The 19,588-nt window shown below is 42.5% G+C and overlaps 1 protein-coding gene across 1 annotated transcript in view; it reads left to right on the forward strand.

Annotated features, from left to right (window-relative positions):
• LARGE1 (LARGE xylosyl- and glucuronyltransferase 1) overlaps positions 1–19,588 on the forward strand; it is a 588,787-nt gene that overhangs the window by 499,145 nt on the left and 70,054 nt on the right. Inside the window, 2 exon segments of the mRNA XM_033866163.2 lie at positions 505–617; positions 2,447–2,572. Coding sequence (XP_033722054.2) covers positions 505–617; positions 2,447–2,572 — 239 coding nt within the window.

A 19,588-nucleotide genomic window follows, 5' to 3' on the forward strand; every position in this document is an offset into this window, starting at 1 on the left:
TCTGCTTTGTTTCTGTAAAGATAAATGGCATATGTTGTATAAACACCATCCATCAGCTAACCCTAGGTAGGTTGTCATATATCTGGAGAAAAACATAAGAGAGAATCTGTGCTTACAGGTGATGGGCTATGTGTCAGGTGCAGTGCTAGGCTTTTTTTTTGGGTGGTAAAATAAGCATAACAAAAATGCCGTCTTAACCGTGTTAAAGTGTACAGTTCAGTGGCGTTTGGTGCATTGACGTTGTTGGGCAGCCATCATCTCCAGGGAGCGCTGGGCTCCTTTGCCCATCTCACTTAGTCCTCGGGACATCTTCTGAGGTCTGTGTTAATGTTCTCCATACAATGAGGATATTTCAGAGACATTGTTTAACGTCTCATCCCGAGTACCCGGCAGAGCCTGGGGTGGATCCAGATGTGTTCATCTCCAAAACACGCAGACAGGCGTGCCTGGCTGTCTCTCTTACTGTCGTATTTTTCCTCTCTTCCATCCTATACTGTTGTCTAGGGGTGATCCTGCTGCTTCTGGATAAGCTGCGGAAGATGAAGTGGGAGCAGATGTGGAGGCTGACTGCAGAGAGGGAGTTGATGGGCATGCTCTCCACATCCTTAGCTGATCAGGTAAGTAGGCAGCTTAGAAGGTACGGTTATTCCTGAGCACCCTGCTGCTGTGTCTCAAACTTGCAAGTGGCTGAGTCTGCATTATTCTTCCAGATCTGTATGACTGCTTACTTGGATAGATCTGCCTTGTACTTGCCAGCCTGAGACGACAGCACTCCCCTTAGTTCATTCCCCTTGTTCGTTCGTGTGCGTGTTCAGCAGACTTGCCCTGCACACTGCGCGTGCCAGGGAATATGTTCAGAAATAGGATTACGGAGATAAATGAAGGACACAGTCCTTGGCCTCAGAGAGCTCATAGTTTATTGAAGAAGAGTCATAAGTAAATGATAATTTGGTGTGTTAGGAGGTCACAGTCTTCATCTTGGTGTAGAATATCCAGTGCCTGCCCCCTGAGATTCCAGAATACCAAGGCATATTTCCCAGGCAAGATTCCATTTTCCTTTCTGGCAAATAGAATCTAACTTTTGAAGCAAAGCCTTTTGCTTAGATCCTATACTATGACCCCATCCTCAAGGGAAATGCATTTAAAGAGAACGGACAAACCTCCTTGGCTGGTGAAACCAGCTTTTAATCCAGGCAATCTGAAAAAACCCATGAACTCCACCAAACTATTAACATAAATTCATTTAAACCCCATTTCTCATTTTGGCTGAGAAACACAGAGGCCTGAGCCTTTGCCCTTGAATCTACCAGGGTCACACATCTAGATTATGAGTTTCCCATGGTATAAATGGCCATCTTGAAATGTAAAGACGATATCTCTGAGTTCTCTGCATTTTATCCTTTCCTGTTTAACCAAAAAGAAGCTCACTCCCTGTTTTTGTTCAACATTCAGTTGTCTGATTTGTTGAATTTTTGCAAAGTTTTCTAACGTGGAGGAAACAAGAAACTCTGTGGTGTTAGTTTACTATTTTTTTTAGCATTGTTGTTATTCTGTATTTCCCGAGCAGCCAGAAACTAATTTCCTTTTTCAAACGTGAGATATGGTATAATGAAGGAGTTAAAAATTACCCAGGTAGCTGTTTTAAACCTGAGGGGAAAATTGTCCTCCATCATCATATTTCAAGTCAGGTCATAATGACTTGAGTGTGTCCCCAAAAGCTAGCAATTGCCTGTCCATGTCCAAGGAGGATAGTTGATTCAGCCATCGCCTTCTGCGAAGGCCCATAATTCACCTCCCGACACCACCTGTCAGCAGCTAGTTAATATGTGTGGCCTGGCTGGTGCAAGAGCTTGGAGAAGAGCCGGCAAGAAGTAAAGCCTCCCTAGAAAAGTCAGAGTTGGATTTGGAAATGCGGAGCACGGGCTCAGGCACCCTGGCCCGCAGGAATCCCGGGTTGCATCCATCATCGAGTCTGCCCAGCGCCCCAGGGAATGCTGCTGAAGCAGGATATATCATTTGTCTCAGCCCCTCAATAAGGAGAGCAACCTGTCATCACGCAGTTTCCTCTCCAGGAGGCTCAGGATGGATGACAACAGGGTTCCTCGGTGAGGTGAGAAGAGGGGCGGAAAAGTGACTTCATTTATTTTATGCTGGCTCGGGTGGAAAAGACGCTCCGTGTCTGCCCCCTTCGCTGGACGGTGCTCACTGAGACCAGCAGGACCCGTGAGCTTCAAGTCAGTGTGGGGCATTCCCCCCTCTCTATCCAAACATGACTGCTTGGTTTCTAGAGATAAAAGGCAAGGGAGATGCCCTGCAGTGCAAGTGAGCCTGTGCTCCGAGCCGGAGGCTCAAGAGATTGCGCAGGAGATGTGGTGCCTCAAGAGCCAGCATCACAAGCTGAGCCCATCTGACTGTTGTGACCGTATCTCTGGCTTTTATCCCCTAGGATATTTTCAACGCTGTCATCAAACAAAACCCCTTCCTCGTGTATCAGCTCCCCTGCTTCTGGAACGTGCAGCTGTCAGACCACACCCGCTCTGAGCAGTGCTACAGAGACGTGTCTGATCTAAAGGTAGGGCAAGGAAGGCCCTGGTGGGCGGTGGCAGAGGGAAGCTGGATGGGGCAGCGCCCTTCAGGGGGATGATTGGCTCGGAGCTTTGTGTGCAGTGTGGTGAGAGAGAGAGAGAGCGAGAAGGGTGCAGAAGAGCAGAAAGAATGGGCTTTTATGCTTTGTTTTGTTCCCCCCCACCCCGCCCTGTTTTGGCTTTCTGGAAAGCATCAGGCCTCCCAGCACAAGAACCAGCGTGTGTGGTTACTCTTCCTGCTACCTGCTGCTGGTTGTTTTGGTTCATGTTGGCTCCCCAAATCCAGTCATTTAATTCAAAGGAAAACATTTACTGAGGGCCTCCTTTGTGCCAGGTGCTGTAGATATGGATATGAATAACTTCTTTTCTACTTTCAAATCATTCTTGGCAGAGAGGAGCAGAGAAACATGTAAGGAAATAAATGTTAAAAAAGATGACAGATGCTATGATAGTTGTGGATGAGGTGAGATGCCAGCAGGGAGAAAGGACAGTGACAGAAAAGCCTTTATCATTGGTCTCTAAGTACCAAACACAGTGGTAAGGCCTGACAGGAGATAGACAAAGAAGAAGGGGTGTGTGTATCAATTACCTACTGCCACAGATAATGCTGCGTAACAAACTATTCTAATAGGGGCTTAAATCATCGACCATGTATTTAGTTGATGCGTCCACAGGTTGACTGGATGGTTGTCTGATAGTCACTGGCTTAGCCAAATGTCTGTGGTCAGCTTCAGATGGGGTGGCTGTGGCTAGGGCAACCTGGTTCTCCTCCAGTGTCTCCTGTGTCCTGTCAGCAGGCCAGTCTAGCTCGTTCTCATGGCAAAGCAGAGGTGGAAAAGGAAGCCCTAGGGCACACAAGGAAACCCGAGTCCTTTTTGCTGACATCCTATGTGCCAAAGTAACCGTGTGGCTGAGCCCAGAGTTAAGGGGTGTGTCAGCATTCCCTACCTGTAGTCGTGAAGGGTTGAAAGAATGAAAAACTGATCTCAGCTGTTAAATGACAGATGAATGATTTGAACCCAGGTCTGTCTGACACCAAGTGTGTTTGCCCTCTGGCTGTAAGAGAAGAACTAGATACATGCATCCATAGAGAGTTTGTTTCATTTAAAATTTATACCCATTGCCCAGGTGACGATGTGGTAACAATAATTGCAAGTTATAAAAAGGAAAAAGGGACCCAAACCTTGCTTTTCTAACAAGTCAGGCTTCTCTTATTGGTTTCTGGTCCATATCCGCATTATGTACCTATTATGCCTTATTTATAGTCACAATTTACATGGAATTTTGTATTCTTCCATTGCTTAGCCATTCTGGTTACCTTAGTTGTTTTCAAACTTTCACAAATATAAATATTGAACAGCTCAAAGTTCACACCTCCTCAGGAGTGAAATCACAGAGTCAAAAATAAAGAACTGTTTTTTAAAGCACTTGAAGTTCATTGCAAAATATTTAAAACAGAAGTACCTGCATTATTCATTCTTTAAATCGGCATTTATGAAATTCCTTCAATATGTCATGTATTTGTTAGACATAAGGAAAACAGATGAAATGCACAGGAGTATTTCCAAGAATATCATAAACTAGAAGTTCAAAGGGGAGGAAAATAAAACCAACCCTATAAAGAACACCTAAAAATGCTGCATAAAATTTTTTTTAATGTTTTGAAAGCATAGCTGATCCGTTCATAAATTAAATGAAGTGATAAACAGAGGCCAAAAAACAGTAATAAAGTGTGACTCCAGAATGATAAGCAAAAAGCAGCTGCATCTGACATTTGCTGGATATTTGCTTATCCTTGGCGTCTGGGAGCCTTGTATAAATGTAGATAGCTGTATAATTATTGTGCAAACAAGGGAATGCTACCGTGGGTTGCACTGGGATAATAGGCCTAAATCAAAATCAGGCAACCCATACGTATAGCCATTCTGTTGAAATGCTATGTGTGGGAACTTGGGCCCCAACACGGAAAAACACAATTAGAAGACCCTGGCATAAAGTCAGGATCCATGAAGAGTGATATCCTCGGTAGATAAACAGTTTAAAAACCCATAGTATAGGAGGAAACAACAGAGATTGTTGCCTGTTTCATTCTTTGCTTTTGGTGGAATAAGGGAGAAACGTTTCCCCTGAGAATTCCTAATTTCAAGCCTGTGCTCATATTATTTGGGGAGCTAAAATTATATGTGTAGGGCAGAAATACAAAGAAAAAAATGAAAAATTTCCAGATCCCTGGGAGAAACAGGGATCCCTGGCAGAAATCTGATCTTGAAGAATACTCTCAAAAACAAGACTTCAGAATCCTTTAGGTGGAGTTTCTAGAAAAATGAGTTCTCAGTCAGTTATCACTGAACACACAAGGAAGTAAGCTACCATGAGAGAGGGCAGAAACTGACCATAGAATTAAACTTCAAAGACTACAAGTATTAGACTCATCAGGCATGAAACATAATATAAGCATTTGTATTGTATAAAAAATAAAAAAAGAATATTGAAAGTAGGTTAGAGGAACAAGAGATTCTCAAAGATGAATAGGCCTATTTAGATCAACTAGGACTTGTAGAAGTGAAAAATATAATTATTTTAATTATAAATTAAATAAATGTGTTAAGCAGTAGATTAGACCCAGCTGAAGAGAGACTTAGTGAACAGGAAGAAATATCTAAGGAAATTACCCAAAACACGCACACTGAAAAAAAAGAGGTAGAAAAATAAAGGGAAGTTAAGGTATTGGGATATGTCTGATTAGATTATCAGAAGGAGATAAAGAGAAAATTGGAAGTGAGGCATCATTGGATGGGGGTGGTGAATGGGAATTTTTCAGAACTGTTAAAAGGTATCCATAGATACAAGAAGGATTGTGTTTACCAAGCAGTGTAAAGAGAAAGCCATATTTAGACTTACAGTAGTGAAATTGCAGCACCCTAAAGAAAGCTGATTTTAAAAATAGCCAAAGAGAAAAGACAGATTCTCTACAAAGAAATTCCACATGTGTGATGAGAGTTCCAATGGCAGAGCCAGAAAAGAGTAGAAAGAATATCTTCAATGTTCTGAGAGACAGTAACAACACACTGTGTACCTAGCAAAACAATCTTTCAAACATGAGAGAGGAATATCGAATTGAGTAAAAACAAAGAGAATTTACCACCAAAATACTTATGCAAAGAAACATCCAAAGGAAAATGTACTTTGGAATCCTTTGGAAAATGATTTCAGATTCAAAAAGGAATGTTGAACAAACAAATTAGAAATGTATTGAAACTCTGAACAGTTTCTACATGATAGCAGTAGTAGTAATAATAATGTAATTTGTTTGTTTAAAAACATTATACCTAAATTATCAGGCAGTGACATCATGTAAGTCAGGAGGGAAGTGATGAGAATTAAAGTACTTCTTGAGGTCATTGCTTTGTTGAGGAGGGGGATGAGATATTGAATTTAGCTGCTAAGCTAGGTATGCACGCTAACATTTCAAGGTTAAGCTCTAAAAGAACTGGAAAAAATGGGTGGGATGGAATGGAATAAGAAAAACCAAGATAACCAACCAAAATACCTCAATCGTTTAAAAGAAGAATTAGATGCAAGAAAAGAAAAATAAATAAGAGCATAGAAAAAGTAGGGGGAAATAGAGAACAAGAAATCAAAATGATATAAATAAGTCCAGCTATATCAATAATCAAATAAACTAATTTTGCCAGTGAGAAGATAGGTTGTCAGATTGACTAGGAAGCAATATTCAACATATGCTATTGATAAGAGACATGCCTGATACAAAACTACCCAGAAAGGTTGACAGTAAAATTATGGGAAAAGAATATCAGGCAGATATCATCCCAGATAAAACTGGGTGACTATCTTGATATCAGACAAAGCATTGGTAGGTACAGAGATGGTCACAACTTAAAAACAAAAAGTTCACCAAGAAGATATAAATGCAGATTCATTTACTCAATCTCTTAATGTTTTTGAGCCCAGTGATTCTTCCAAGTTCTAGGAATACAACAAAGATTAAAGCAAACAAAAGCCTCTCACATGTGGAACTTTCTCTCTAGGAGATAAAGCAGAGTTATAGGAGATAATAAGAGAATACTGTGAACAATATTATGTCAATAAATTTGAAAACTGTGAAAGGAACATATTCCTATAAATGTATAGTTTATCAAAACTGACTTAAAAAAATATAAAGTCTGGATTATTTTCTAGTCATTAAACTTTCTTACAAAGAAAATAGTACCCCTAGATAGATAGTGAGAAGAAGATGTTCTGCCAATTTTTTTTTTTAATCAAAAGGTATTTCTAGTTTTTAGTCAACTTTTCCAAGGAATAGGAAAAGAGGAACACTTTTTAACTCATTCAGTGAGGCCAGGATATCCTTGATACCAAAACCAGACAAGGAGATTACAAGAAAGGAAAATTACAGGCCTATCTCATTCAGGAATACTGATGTAAAAATCTTAAGCAAAATATTAGCAGACTGAATCCAGCCATGTATAAAATAGATCATACATCATGGCCAAGTTGGGTTTATTCCAGGAAATACAAGAGTGATCTAACATTGAAAAAAATCCACAAGTGTCATTTAGCACGTTAATAGATTAAAGGAGAAATACCATCTGATTATCTAAATAGATGCCTGAAAATTATTTGATAAAATTAAATATTCATTTGTGACAAAACCTCTTATGAACAGAATCTACTGAAAACCTACAGCAAACTTTTGCCGAGCATTTGCTTAGGGTTCTGCTAAATAATTAAAAGAAAACAGTAGGGTGCCCACGAACACCCACACATTTATGGAAATTTGATACATGACAAGGTGGCACTGCTGGCCATTGGAGAAAGGATGTAATTTTCTGTAAATGGTGTTGAGACGCCTGATTATGTATGATAATCAGGAAAAACTGAAAATGGGTCCCTGTCTCACACCATATACAAAACTTACTCTGATGGATTAGAGACTTCAAAGTGAAAGGCCAAATTAAATGTTGATTTTTTAAAAATTAGGAAATTAGCCTATGACCTCAGAATAAGGAAAACACCAAAAGCATATATCATAAATGAAAGGGTCAGTGAATTCAACCACGTTGAAATTAATAACTCCATCAAAGTGGCATCAAAAAGAGAAAAGAAAAAAAAGTTTCAACATATACAACTAAGGACTAGTAAACAAAGTATACAAAAAATTTGAAGAGAAATGTGTAAAATATGAATTCATTTCACAGAATTGCAAAGAAAATGGCCAATAAACACTTGAAAAGATGTACAACCTCTTTGATAATCAGGGAAGTGAAAATTAAGACCACAAATAATTGAAAAAGTGGTACTAATGAAGTCTCATTTAACAGTAGGAACTCTCCTGTAGTGTTGATGGGAGTGTAAATGTATACAACCAAATTGGGAAAACACTTTGGCACCATATTGTAAACTTGAAGTAACACCTATTTTACAGTCTAGGGCTTGGATGTAATTGGTCAAAAATTGAGACGTGGATGACTTCCTGCAGAAAGCACTCCACCAGCTACCAGTGGGCAAATGGTGACAGATTGACGTCAGGCCATGTGTCCTCATAACAAATGGCATTGTTTGACTAGGCAGTGGCACAGTAGACTTAAAAGCTCAAGTCTTTTTTCTTTTTTTTTTTCTTTTTTTTTTTTGCAGTACGCGGGCCTCTCACTGTTGTGGCCTCTCCCCCTGCGGAGCACAGGCTCCAGACGCACAGGCTCAGCGGCCATGGCTTACGGGCCCAGCCGCTCCGCGACATGTGGGATCTTCCCGGACCAGGGCACGAACCCGTGTCCCCTGTATCAGCAGGCGGACTCTCAACCACTGCGCCACCAGGGAAGCCCTCAAGTCTTATTTTCATATCAAAAAGAAAAACAATAAACTTCCACAAAAATCAGTGCAACTAAAAACCTTGGCAGGCCTTATTGAAAAAGGAAGGAAATTCTGACAGCTTACAACGTGGATGACCTTTGAAGACATGCTAAGTGAAATACTCCAAACACAAAAGGACAAATATTGTATGACTCCCCTTATATGAGATAACTAAAATACTCAAATTCATAGACACAGGAAGTAGAATAAAGGTTACTAGGAGCTGGGGTGAGGGGAGAATATGGAGTTATGGGTACAGAGTTTGAGTATGGGATGATGAAAAAGTTCTGGAGATGATGATGGTTGTACAACAATGTGAATGTACTTAAGGGCGCTGAACTATACACTTAAAAATGGTTGAAATGGTAAATTGTATGTATATTTTACCACAATAAAAAAAAATCTGGGGCTTCCCTGGTGGCGCAGTGGTTGAGAATCCGCCTGTCAGCGCAGGGGACACGAGTTTGAACCCTGGTCCAGGTAGATCCCACATGCCACGGAGCAGCTAAGCCTGTGCGCCACAACTACTGAGCTTGCGCTCTAGAGCCCGTGAGCCACAACTACTGAAGCCCGCTCGCCTAGAGCCTGTACTTCTCAACAACAGAAGCCACCACAATGAAAAGCCTGCACACTGCAACAAAGAGTAGCCCCCGCTCTCCACAACCAGAGAAAGCCCGCACACAGCAACGAAGACCCAACACAGCCAAAATTAAATACAAATAAATTAAATTAAAAAGAAAAATCTGGGGGTGGAGGGACCTTGGCGAGTGTCCTATGAAGTTGATTGTTTTTAGGAGGATTAGTATGAGTTTCATTAAAGAAACCAGTCATAAGCCAGTATATTTGGCATGATTTCTGAGCACCTGTAAATTGGCAGCCACAAAAAGGAAAAGGAAAAGCTTCATAAATTAGAGGAGACTCTTCATTTGCAAACTTTCAACTTCTATGTTTTGTAGATGCCAACAAAGCTTGGTCTCCAAGTGTATGTCCCATCTGCCCACCACGTACATACCAATGTGTTCATGCTGCCGTATTTATTGAGTGATTACTATTTGCCAGGTACTGTTACAGGTCCTAGTGATGCCGCAGGAAACTAAACAGACACAGCCATTGGTCACGTAGAGTTTAGGTGCTGGTGTAGCAGATGGCTGTGCCTCTTGGGCATTGCTTAGTGTTGCTTAATTATTGTCACTTTGAACCTATCAAACGAAATAATTTGTGAACCCCCTTTGGCAGCCTCTTCTATATGTGAATAGAGGAGTTTCCATCAAATGACAAAACCATGAAGATAGATTTAAACCAAGTTTAATCCATATCTTCTTAGATAAACCTAAAAAAGAAGTCATTTTACCACTGATAGCTTATCTAACAAAATCTGACACAGAACCCTAAAATACAGGCAATATATGAAAGGGGAGCTGCCCTGGAGGTGAGGAGAGGCTTAGGGGATGAGGGAGAGAGACTGGAAGGCCTGAGCACCACCCTCTGGGTCATATCAGGGTCTGGACATTGATGAAGAGCTGGTCCAAGCTCTTCTGTAGGTCCCTCCAGGCCAACCTGGGCCTCAGATTCCAGGGAAAGGTCTATCTTTGTTGTTTTCTTTCTTCTTAATTTTCTTTCTTCTCTTCCTCCCCCACTTTTTTTCATTGTGTTCAACATCTATGAAGGAACCTCCTGTTTGCTAGTTATTATGTCCCTCCCTGGGGAGTATCCAGGGTACCCTGAGCTCTGCTCTCCATCAACTCACAGTCTGTTGCCCCAAAGGGTAGCCAATCTAAGAAGCTCACCTGTGGGATCCACAGGGACCTGTGCTGGGTCAGCTGATAGAAAACGTCAATTTAAGCAAGACTTACAAAACTCTATTAACCTTGACTGTCCTTTGGGGCAAATCCAGGGCCAGGTTTTTTTGTGGCCGATTGTGCTGTAAGGTCACTTAAGTGACCCTCCATCTGTGTCCTCTATGGTTCTCGGGGTCCTTTCAAGTTGAGCAGGAACTTAAGGACTGCCATAAGGCAGGTGAAGGGCAGTCCTGGACTTTTGCATTTCCCTCACTCTTATATAGTCATCTCACCCATGCCCAGTCTGACAGCCAATTTTTTTTTTTTTTTTTTTTTAGGAACTTCTTTTTATCGAGTTGTTCCAGAACGTTTATCTTGCCTTTCGTGGAAATAGCAACTCTCACCTAATTCAAAGAATGTTTAATTTCCTTTCCAATTACATTTGAAGTGGCATAAAAACACATTTGGTAACAAACACAGCTCCCTCCTGATAACATAGGGCTCAGGTGTAGCTGCACACAGGCTCCCACTTCGTGCCAGAGAGGAGTTTACCAGCCTTGGCCTCTAGCCTGCCCTGGGTGTCAGCTGACAACTTTGTGCTGAGTGTAGGTTAAGAGAACATCTAAGGGGAGGAGTGGTTTCACTGAGGAGGCAGAAGAAGTATCTAGGCTTTTGGAGCCAAGCAATCCTGTAAATTCTGACAGTTCTACCTCTTACCAGCTGAAGGACTTGAGTAACTCACTTAACCTCTCAGGCTCAGTTACAAAATCCTTGATAAAATGGAGGCCATTATTCTTGGCCCGGTTCTCAGCCAGGCCCCTTGAGTGCTCCCTAGAAATGCACTTGACCTTACCTCAGCCTTTTATGTTTCAAAGACCTCCATTTTTTTCTCTTCAGTCCTAAACCTTGATGACTCAGGCTTCCCTGGCTGAGTCTTAAATTAAAAGAGAAGGACCCAAAGGAGCGGCTTTTTATTCCTTCACCAGGAGCGCAGAGTCAGGAGACCAGCAAAGAAGCTGTGTGCTGGCCTAGAGCCGGAGGATTGCGCGAGATTCCAGGAAATCGTGTCTAGCCCTTGAGTCTGGAGTAGACTGTCTGTTAGAGAAGGAAGCCCTGGTCAGAAACAGTGGGTGATGGCCAGGAAGTGGCAAGCAGTGGGTCCAGTCCTCAGGTCTGTGAGAGTTACTGGAGCCCAGGGCTGAGTAAGCCCATGGTTCCTGCCCTTGGGAAGGTCACAGACTATTTAGAATTAACCAGTAAGGAAACGGAAAATCCCAGTGCAGCCTGCTAAGTGCTGTGAAGCAGGGAAGTAAAGGGGGCTGAGGGCGGCTGCAGGAGCCCTGTCTAGTTGGGAGCGTGACGCAGCCTGTATCTCGGAGGGATCTCTATAGGAGGTCTGAGCTGAATCTTGATATCCAGATTCTGCTGCTTCCTCATCTTCTGCCCTCACATCCACCCAGGCTGGCCCTCTCCACAGTCCTCCCTCCGTCCCTCCCCTACTTAGAGCCCTGGAGAATGGGGAGTGGAAACTCACATGCAAGTTAGAAAGAGTAAACCGGATGCTGGGTAGGCAAGCAACAGGGACCACGCCATTGCTAGAGAAACAGCGGCCCAGAATGTACTGATCCCTTTCTGGGATTGACAGGAAACACATCTCATCCTTTGGGGTCCTGGTCCTGTGACCAGGACCCCAAAGGATGAAATGGCATATTCCAGATCAGTTGGGTGGGAATGGTATTCCAAGTATGGTGTCACTTAATCTTGACAAAAGTCTCACAGGGTGAATATTGTTCAGTCTGTTTTATAAATCAGAAAATTAAGAATCGTACAGATTAGTCACTTACTTGCCCCAAATCCCACAGCTCAATACGACAGAGCTGAGATTCAAACTCGTGTCTGTCTTACTCTCAGTCCAAGGTTCTTTCTTCTGACTTGGGGCTGAGTTCCCACCTGAATGTATTTTCCCAGGAAAGTATTTTACGTGAGATAATGATTCTATAGGATTAATCTGTGTGAGCCCTCTTTCAATTAAGTGCGTTTTTGAGGGCTAACTCCAGAACAGAGACCCCGAATATAACGTTCTCCCCTTGAAAGAACATGTGAATTTGAAGCAGCAGGCGCAGAGCCTGAATTTTTGAATTGGGAGCTGCGTGCACTTAAAAGAAGAACCCTAAAGGAGAGGAGGAAAACCAAGAGAAAACCTGCCATCCATATGGGGAAATGATGTGTGTTCCAGAGGCAATCTGTAGCATTTGCATAAAAGGAGTAGCACATAACTCAAGTTTTAAAACATTTTATAATACTTAGAGAGGTGTCAGATTTCACATCTTTTGAGGAAGACGGGGTGGGGGGGCCACCGTGTATTAGCGTACTGAGCTTGCCATAGCTAAGCTGGCTGCAGTGAAAAATGAGGCAGGGGAAGGCAGAGAGAGGGTACTAAGAATGATGAATGCTAAGGTTGATTTTGGAGGATTAGGATGGATTGAGGAAGGAAAAACAGTTGCTCTGGGGAAGAAGATCTCAAGTTTAGAATTACCGCCTTCCAGCCAGACCTCTCTTAACTTCAGGCCAGTGGCTGTTTGATTTCCTTGCATGACCCAAGTCCGAGGACTGGAAGTGTTTTCTTGTCTCTGTGCACTGCTGCGGCTGGTCAACCCGAGGCGTTCTGGGATTAAATTTGAGGCAGCTGGCCCCTGTCCAAGTAGTCTGTCTTTTGGCACCATCGCTCTAGGGCTCGTACCTGGGAATCGCCCATTCACCCAGCAAACTGCAGAGTACCCACTGTGGGCTAGGCTGCAGGGCTGTCGCTGGGCTACTTACCCTTTCTTCACCTTGTCGTCATCTGAGAAAGTGGGGCAGTAATCACTCTATAGAGATGTAAAGATGAAAAGGGGTGATATATTAGTATGGGGTTATGAGACATGTAGTAAGCCTAGTATTCTTTTTTGTTTGTTTGTGTGTTTTTTTTTAATTGAAGTATAGTTGATTTACAGTTTTGTGTTAGTTTCAGGTATACAGCAAAACTGAATATATATATATATTCTTTTTCAGATTCTTTTCCATTATAGGTTATTACAAGATACTGAGTATAAATAGTTCCCTGTGCTGTACAGTAGGTCCTTGTTGTTTATCTGTTTTATATACAGTAGTATGTATCTGTTATGCCTAGTATTCTTACTATTTTTTTTAATATCTTTATTGGAGTATAATTGCTTTACAATGGTGTGTTAGTTTCTGCTTTATAACGAAGTGAATCAGCTGTAGGTATACATATATCCCCATATCCCCTTCCTCTTGCATCTCCCTCCCTCCCTATCCCACCCCTCTAGGTGGTCACAAAGCACCGAGCTGATCTCCCTGTGCTATGCGGCTGCTTCCCACTAGCTATCTATTTTACATTTGGTAGTATATATATGTGTCAATGTTACTCTCTCACTTCGTCCCAGCTTCCCCTTCCCCCTCCCTGTGTCCTTAAGTCCATTCTCTACGTCTGCGTCTTTATTCCTGCCCTGCCACGAGGTTCATCAGTACCGTTTCTTTAGATTCCATATATGTGTGTTAGCACGTGGTATTCGTTTTTCTCTTTCTGACTTACTTCATTCTGTATAACGGACTCTGGACCCATCCACCTCATTACAAATAACTCAATTTCATTCCTTTTCATGGCTGAGTAATATTCCATTGTATATATGTGCCACATCTTCTTTATCCATTTATCTGTCAGTGGGCATTTAGGTTGCTTCCATGTCCTGGCTATTGTAAATAGTGCTGCAGTGAACATTGGGGTCCATGACTCTTTGAATTCTTATTATTAATAATCTGTCAGTATTGTTCCCACTCTCTTGGGGTAATTTTCACTCAGCTAGTTTACAGGCAAAACCTGTAAACAAGGGATCTTCTTGCTCATCCATTCCAGTGCTCACATTTCACAGACCGGAAACAGGAACCCACAGAGGGGAAACGGCTTGCCCAGGGTTAAGCACTGGTGTGTGTCTCGTCATCTTGTGCCCTGATACTGTGCTGGAGAACGACCCACTCAGTGGAGGGGACTTTGGGTGCTTTAAGCTTTAGTCTTTTGTCTTTGCCTCAACACTCACCCATTCTTGGCTTATGTGGTAGTTTTTAGAACTGAACTCCTTTGGTCGTTATTGATTTAAGTTTTCCGTCACTGGCTTGGTTACGCATAGCTGATGAAGTTCAGATGCATTTATTCCTGGAAACATCAACAGGATCCCTAGAAGCAAGGTCATGGCTCTGGAGAATTCGCCCTTCGATAATAGCACTTGGTGGGGTACATATCTAAACAGTTCTAAGAACTGTTAGTGAGATTTCTTTCAAACAGAGGAGAGCTGGGGAGGGGTGGGGAGAGAGGAGTTCCGTGTACCATATACTGTACCAGATACCCTATTATGATATCCTGCAGCAAGAAAATCTGATCGATTTTATTGATTCCCCAGCATTTCCCCCACGTATTCTATGTCAGCACCCAGCACCATGACCGTGGAATGCCCTGTGGAACAGGTTCTTTAGAAGCGCACTCTAAGAAACATTTCCCTGATAATCTGGGCTCTATTAAGAAGGAAAAGGATTCTGAGAGAGGGGACCATCAACTAAGCAGTATTTGGTAATCATGGACATCAAACCACTGAAGTTTCTAGGAATGTGGAAATGAGGGATTTGATATGGAACATTTTTGCCTAAAAATCCCTATAATGAGGAAAACAATTTCAAATATTTATTTCTAAAAGTTCCATCTGTATTACAGGTTCTTTGTAAAAGTAGTTACTTTTCCATTCATCACCTTTACATTGAAGGGTCAGATTCAGGTGTGTGTGTTTTTTCCCAAAAGCATGAGATAGCATACCACCGACAACCATTTTTTCATAAAAACAGAAATGCATAGATCGTCTTTACGTATGCCATTTATTATAAGTCCTTTGCCGTGAGTTAACCAGCTAAGCTCTATGTTGGACAGAGATTTTCATTGTCATTCCTCATGTCTTTAGAAAGTATTGTAAAAATTCTATATTTTCAGTCTTGTCTTTATAAAGTTAACCAAATCAACGACATCTAATAGTACTAATGCACACTGGCTTCCAGTGTTTTGTTGCAAACTTGCCTATCAGTGATACAGTAAAGGAATTCAGTGTGGGGCACTCCCTCTGTAACTTTTCTTGGTATCCTTTCGTTATTCCAGCTAAAGCAGCTGTACCTTCAGTCATTCCACATATGCACGCTCCATAAAGCATTACCATCGTTAAAGTAGGAATTCACTGCTCAGAGTATCACTTCCCCAGGGCATCTTTCCTTTAGTGCTCACTGAAAAGTTGTTCTTTGTGTATTTCATTTTCTAAACAGAGTCTTGCAAATAGCTTAAGATGACGCGTGTCAGAATCCTCTGTACTTGGATTTAACTCTATAGCAAATCACCCATGTAATTTGTTTTAATCCTAGTTTCTCCAGGCTTTCATCATTTGTTTTCTAGGACTCTTCCTATAATATTTGCTGACCCAGGAATTTACTTCTTTTGTTACCAGATTGTCTTCTGTGTGTTTTGCCAGCCATTTTTGCCAAGGCAGGAAACACAAGTGTTTTCCTTATTGGATTTTATTAGCTTTCATTTTGATGTATGAAATCTCCAAAGAGACTGCAGAACTCTTTTCATGGGGTTTAGTGAAACATTGTAAATTCTAAGACTGACTCTCACAAGACTTTAAACGTCATCCAGAATTCATGGAGGCTCGTCTTTATATTCCGGATGCTTTGTTTTTAAATGTCTTGCTCATCACGCAGGTCTGTACTAACATTAAGTAATATCTCGAGGCATAATACACACTTGGGGTGAAGTTCTTCCGTAACGATCATGGTTATAAATGGTTTTTGAAATGGTCTTGAGGATTTAATTTTTTTTCAACCAACTTCTTGTCAGATCTAATTAGATGGGCATTTCTCTACTTGGGGATGTAGCTAAGGAAGAGCTTATATTGGGAGCAGAAGTGTCAGCTCAGCTGTTTTCTTGCTGGTCCCAAAAGCTTGTGTTACTAGTATTCTCAACCTCTCGTTTCTTTGTAGAACTGGTTTGTGTTTTTAATATACACTTTTATTTGGAAGAATTTTAGACGTGCAGGAAAATGGTAAACATAGTACGTAGAGTCCCATGTGCCCCATCCAGTTTCCCCTGATGTTAACGTCTTGTGTACCAATGGTGAACTTGTCAAAACTGACACACCAACATTGCTGTATTGCTATTACTAAACGTCAGGCTTTAGCTGCATTTCACCAGTTTTTCCATTCACTTCCTGCTTCCTGAGTCTCCTTTGGTCTCTGACAGTGTCTCAGTCTGTCTTTGTTTTTTCATGACTGACCTTGACACTTCCAAGGCATGTACTGTGCCACACATGTTACTACTAAGGCTGCTAACCACCTTTCTTTCGCTAAGGTGGTCTTTTCAGGCTTCTCCACTGTAAAGTTACTGTGGTTCCCTTTCCTTCTTCTTTTTTTGGAAGTGAGTCACTTATCTACCCCACACTGGAAGTGAGGAGATGAAGTTTCACTTCCCGGGAGGGGGTAGAATCCACGCACATCATTGGGGTTCTTCTCTAGGGAGATTTGTCTCTTTCCCCCAATTATATTTATTTCTTAAATCATGTATTCATAACCCCAAGGACTCACATGTATTTATTTTGTACTTTGGGTTAATAATAATAATAATGCAGGGCTCTTTTTAAATCCTTTGTTCATTTTATGAGTTATTTTAGTTAAAATTATTGTTATCATTAAATAATGTTAATAAATGCACTAAAATAGATGTAGTCTGATTGGTAGAACACTTAGCCGGGTTTATTCCTCAGTACGTTTCAGTATGCGTGGGCTCAGTATCCTGCGCTCTGCACTGACACAGTTAGATATGGGAGCTCAAATGACGTAAGACCTCACTCCCTCTCCTTCTCTCTCTGCCCCTCTGTCTTGCTTTCTTTCTGCCTCTGCTTTCTCTGTCATGGCAGGGTGACTTCTGGCAGCCTCCCCAGCCAGTATGTAGAGCTTCGTCATTCAACAAATACATGTTGCTCGCTTGCTGTGGACCAGGCACTGTTCCAAGCACGGGTTATACGTGGAAAACCAGACAATGCAGGCCCTGCTCTCCCCAGCTTACATTCTAGTGCAGAATACAGATATCAAACAAGACAACAAATGATCAAACTGGTCATTTCAGGCAGGAAAACATGCTGTGAAGAAATCAAAGCAAGGGAACATAAGAGTGACTAGCACACATGATCCCATACTGAAAAGAGAGACCCTCTTTCCCTCCATGACTCTGCAGAGCAACTCTGTTGACCCTTCACGGGACTCATGCCCACGAACGGTCTGAAATGTCTCATTGGTCATCCTGAGTCACACGCCCTTGCTGTAGCAGGTCAGGCCTGACCGGTAGCCCTGTTAGAATCATCGGAAGAAGGCAGGGTCTTGATCTGTGAAGGAAGGGTGCAGAACACACGGAAAAGCAACAGCGGGCCACTACAGAAGATGCCTGCTGGGATCCTGGAAGCCAGTTTGCCTTCTTGGAGTTTCCAAGCAGTGAATCACGGGGTGCCCACCCCCAGGGGCATTACTGACATTCCACCAAATTGGCTTCTCAACCAACCTTGGTAGAATCGTTCAGCTGAAGGGTCCCTGCCTGTCTCTAGAGGTGAAACCCACTTCCCTCTGTCCTCCTTGCCCTCAAATCAACAGAGACACCCCCTGGAGGACCCTGTGGGGACTCTGTGAAAGTGAATAGAGTCTTAGTAATTAATGCCTTAGAGAGGGAGCGCACTGGGCTGGTTGCCATCCACAGGTCACATGACTGCAGAGAAGCCGCATTAGGCAACGCCAGGGAAGATCCTTGTACTGAATGCATCGCTTTCTCACTTCCTTGCTCTCAGAGGTCCATCGGAATTCTTCAGACGGGCCAGAATCCAGTTCAAATTGATTGCTACCCCCATTATATAGCAAAAGAACCAGAAACATTCAACGTGACGAACGTGAGAGAACAGAGCAGGATCTTCTCGGATTCATGACCCTCCCAGCCCTGAGTATTATCAAAGATATCTATTTTTATGTTCTCATTTTTTCCCCTCTTTACAACGTCCAGCACCTCAGGCAGGGAAAAATAAGAAATGTTACAGGTGATAGAACAAGAAACGACAGGCTATAGGACAGGGCCTCGGACGCATGCACTGGCCTAAGTGTCTACGTTTTCCAGATGAGGGGACTAAATAATCGCTGAGTTTCATCTGTTTTCTTCCCCTTTCCTGGGTAATGTTTTTGTCTGGGAAGATTTTTTTTTTTTTTTCTGGGACTTGTAAAAAATCAAGGAACAACAGGAACCTTTGTAAAAGGAGGCAGAGAGTCACGGAACATCTGTGGCTTGAAGTCTTGAGTACCAAGGACACTGTTTTCATTTAATAGCCACTACCTGGTAATTGTCAGGAATGGGAAAGGAGAAGGGAGAGAGGTGGAATAGAGTCTTTAGCAGTTGGTGGAGGGAAGAAAAGAACTGGAGTGGATTCCATGGCAGTCTGCAAACGTTGACCGGACCTGCCACTGTGCATGCAGAGTTGGACGAACACAAGTCTTGCATTCAAGGAACCATCAGTCTAGGTTTAAATACAGACTGAGGGACAGCATCACTTTAGAGAAGATCCCATGGGAACGGAGCACGTATATTCCCAAGACGCGCACATGCTGGGCACCGGTCTGTTCTGGGCTCCATGGTGGATGCCTTTACATCTCTTGTCTCATTGATCCTCTGAAACAGGTATTATTATTGTTTCCTTTGAACAGATTGGAAAATAGAGGTTCAGATACATTAAGCTGTTTGGGTGACAGAGTTGGGAAGAAGCAAGGGTGACATCTGCCTCACTCCCCTGCCTGTTAGCACTCTCCAATCTCTGCCCAGTGTGTTAAACCCACCTTAGTGCTTTCCCTTCTGAACAGCCCCCTCTTCGGGCCTCTCCTTGAGGTCCAGCCAGGAGGAGCCTGGCCCCTGGCATGGCGTCTCCTCTGGGCTGTGTTGTCTGTGCCCATCCTGCCCTTCTGCCCCAGGCTGCCTCCACCTGCAATTCCTCCTTTAAGTCTTGTTTCTTATTCCTCTTTCCTTTCCTGTCTTCATCCAGCCTTCCTCATTGGTAAGGTGGATGACTCATGAAGTCTAAAACCTGATTTATTTTGTAATTTAATGAGCACGTGTGAAATGCCTTCATGCCCATCAACCCGTCAGTCCTGGGCTTGACCACAAACTGCAAGGCGGTTGCTGTTATGTCCCTTTTATAGGTGAGGGACTGTCTCCACGATGCTAGGCAACTATGTGCAGGC

This window comes from Tursiops truncatus, chromosome 11 (assembly GCF_011762595.2).
Source record: "Tursiops truncatus isolate mTurTru1 chromosome 11, mTurTru1.mat.Y, whole genome shotgun sequence".
Lineage (NCBI taxonomy): Eukaryota > Metazoa > Chordata > Mammalia > Artiodactyla > Delphinidae > Tursiops > Tursiops truncatus.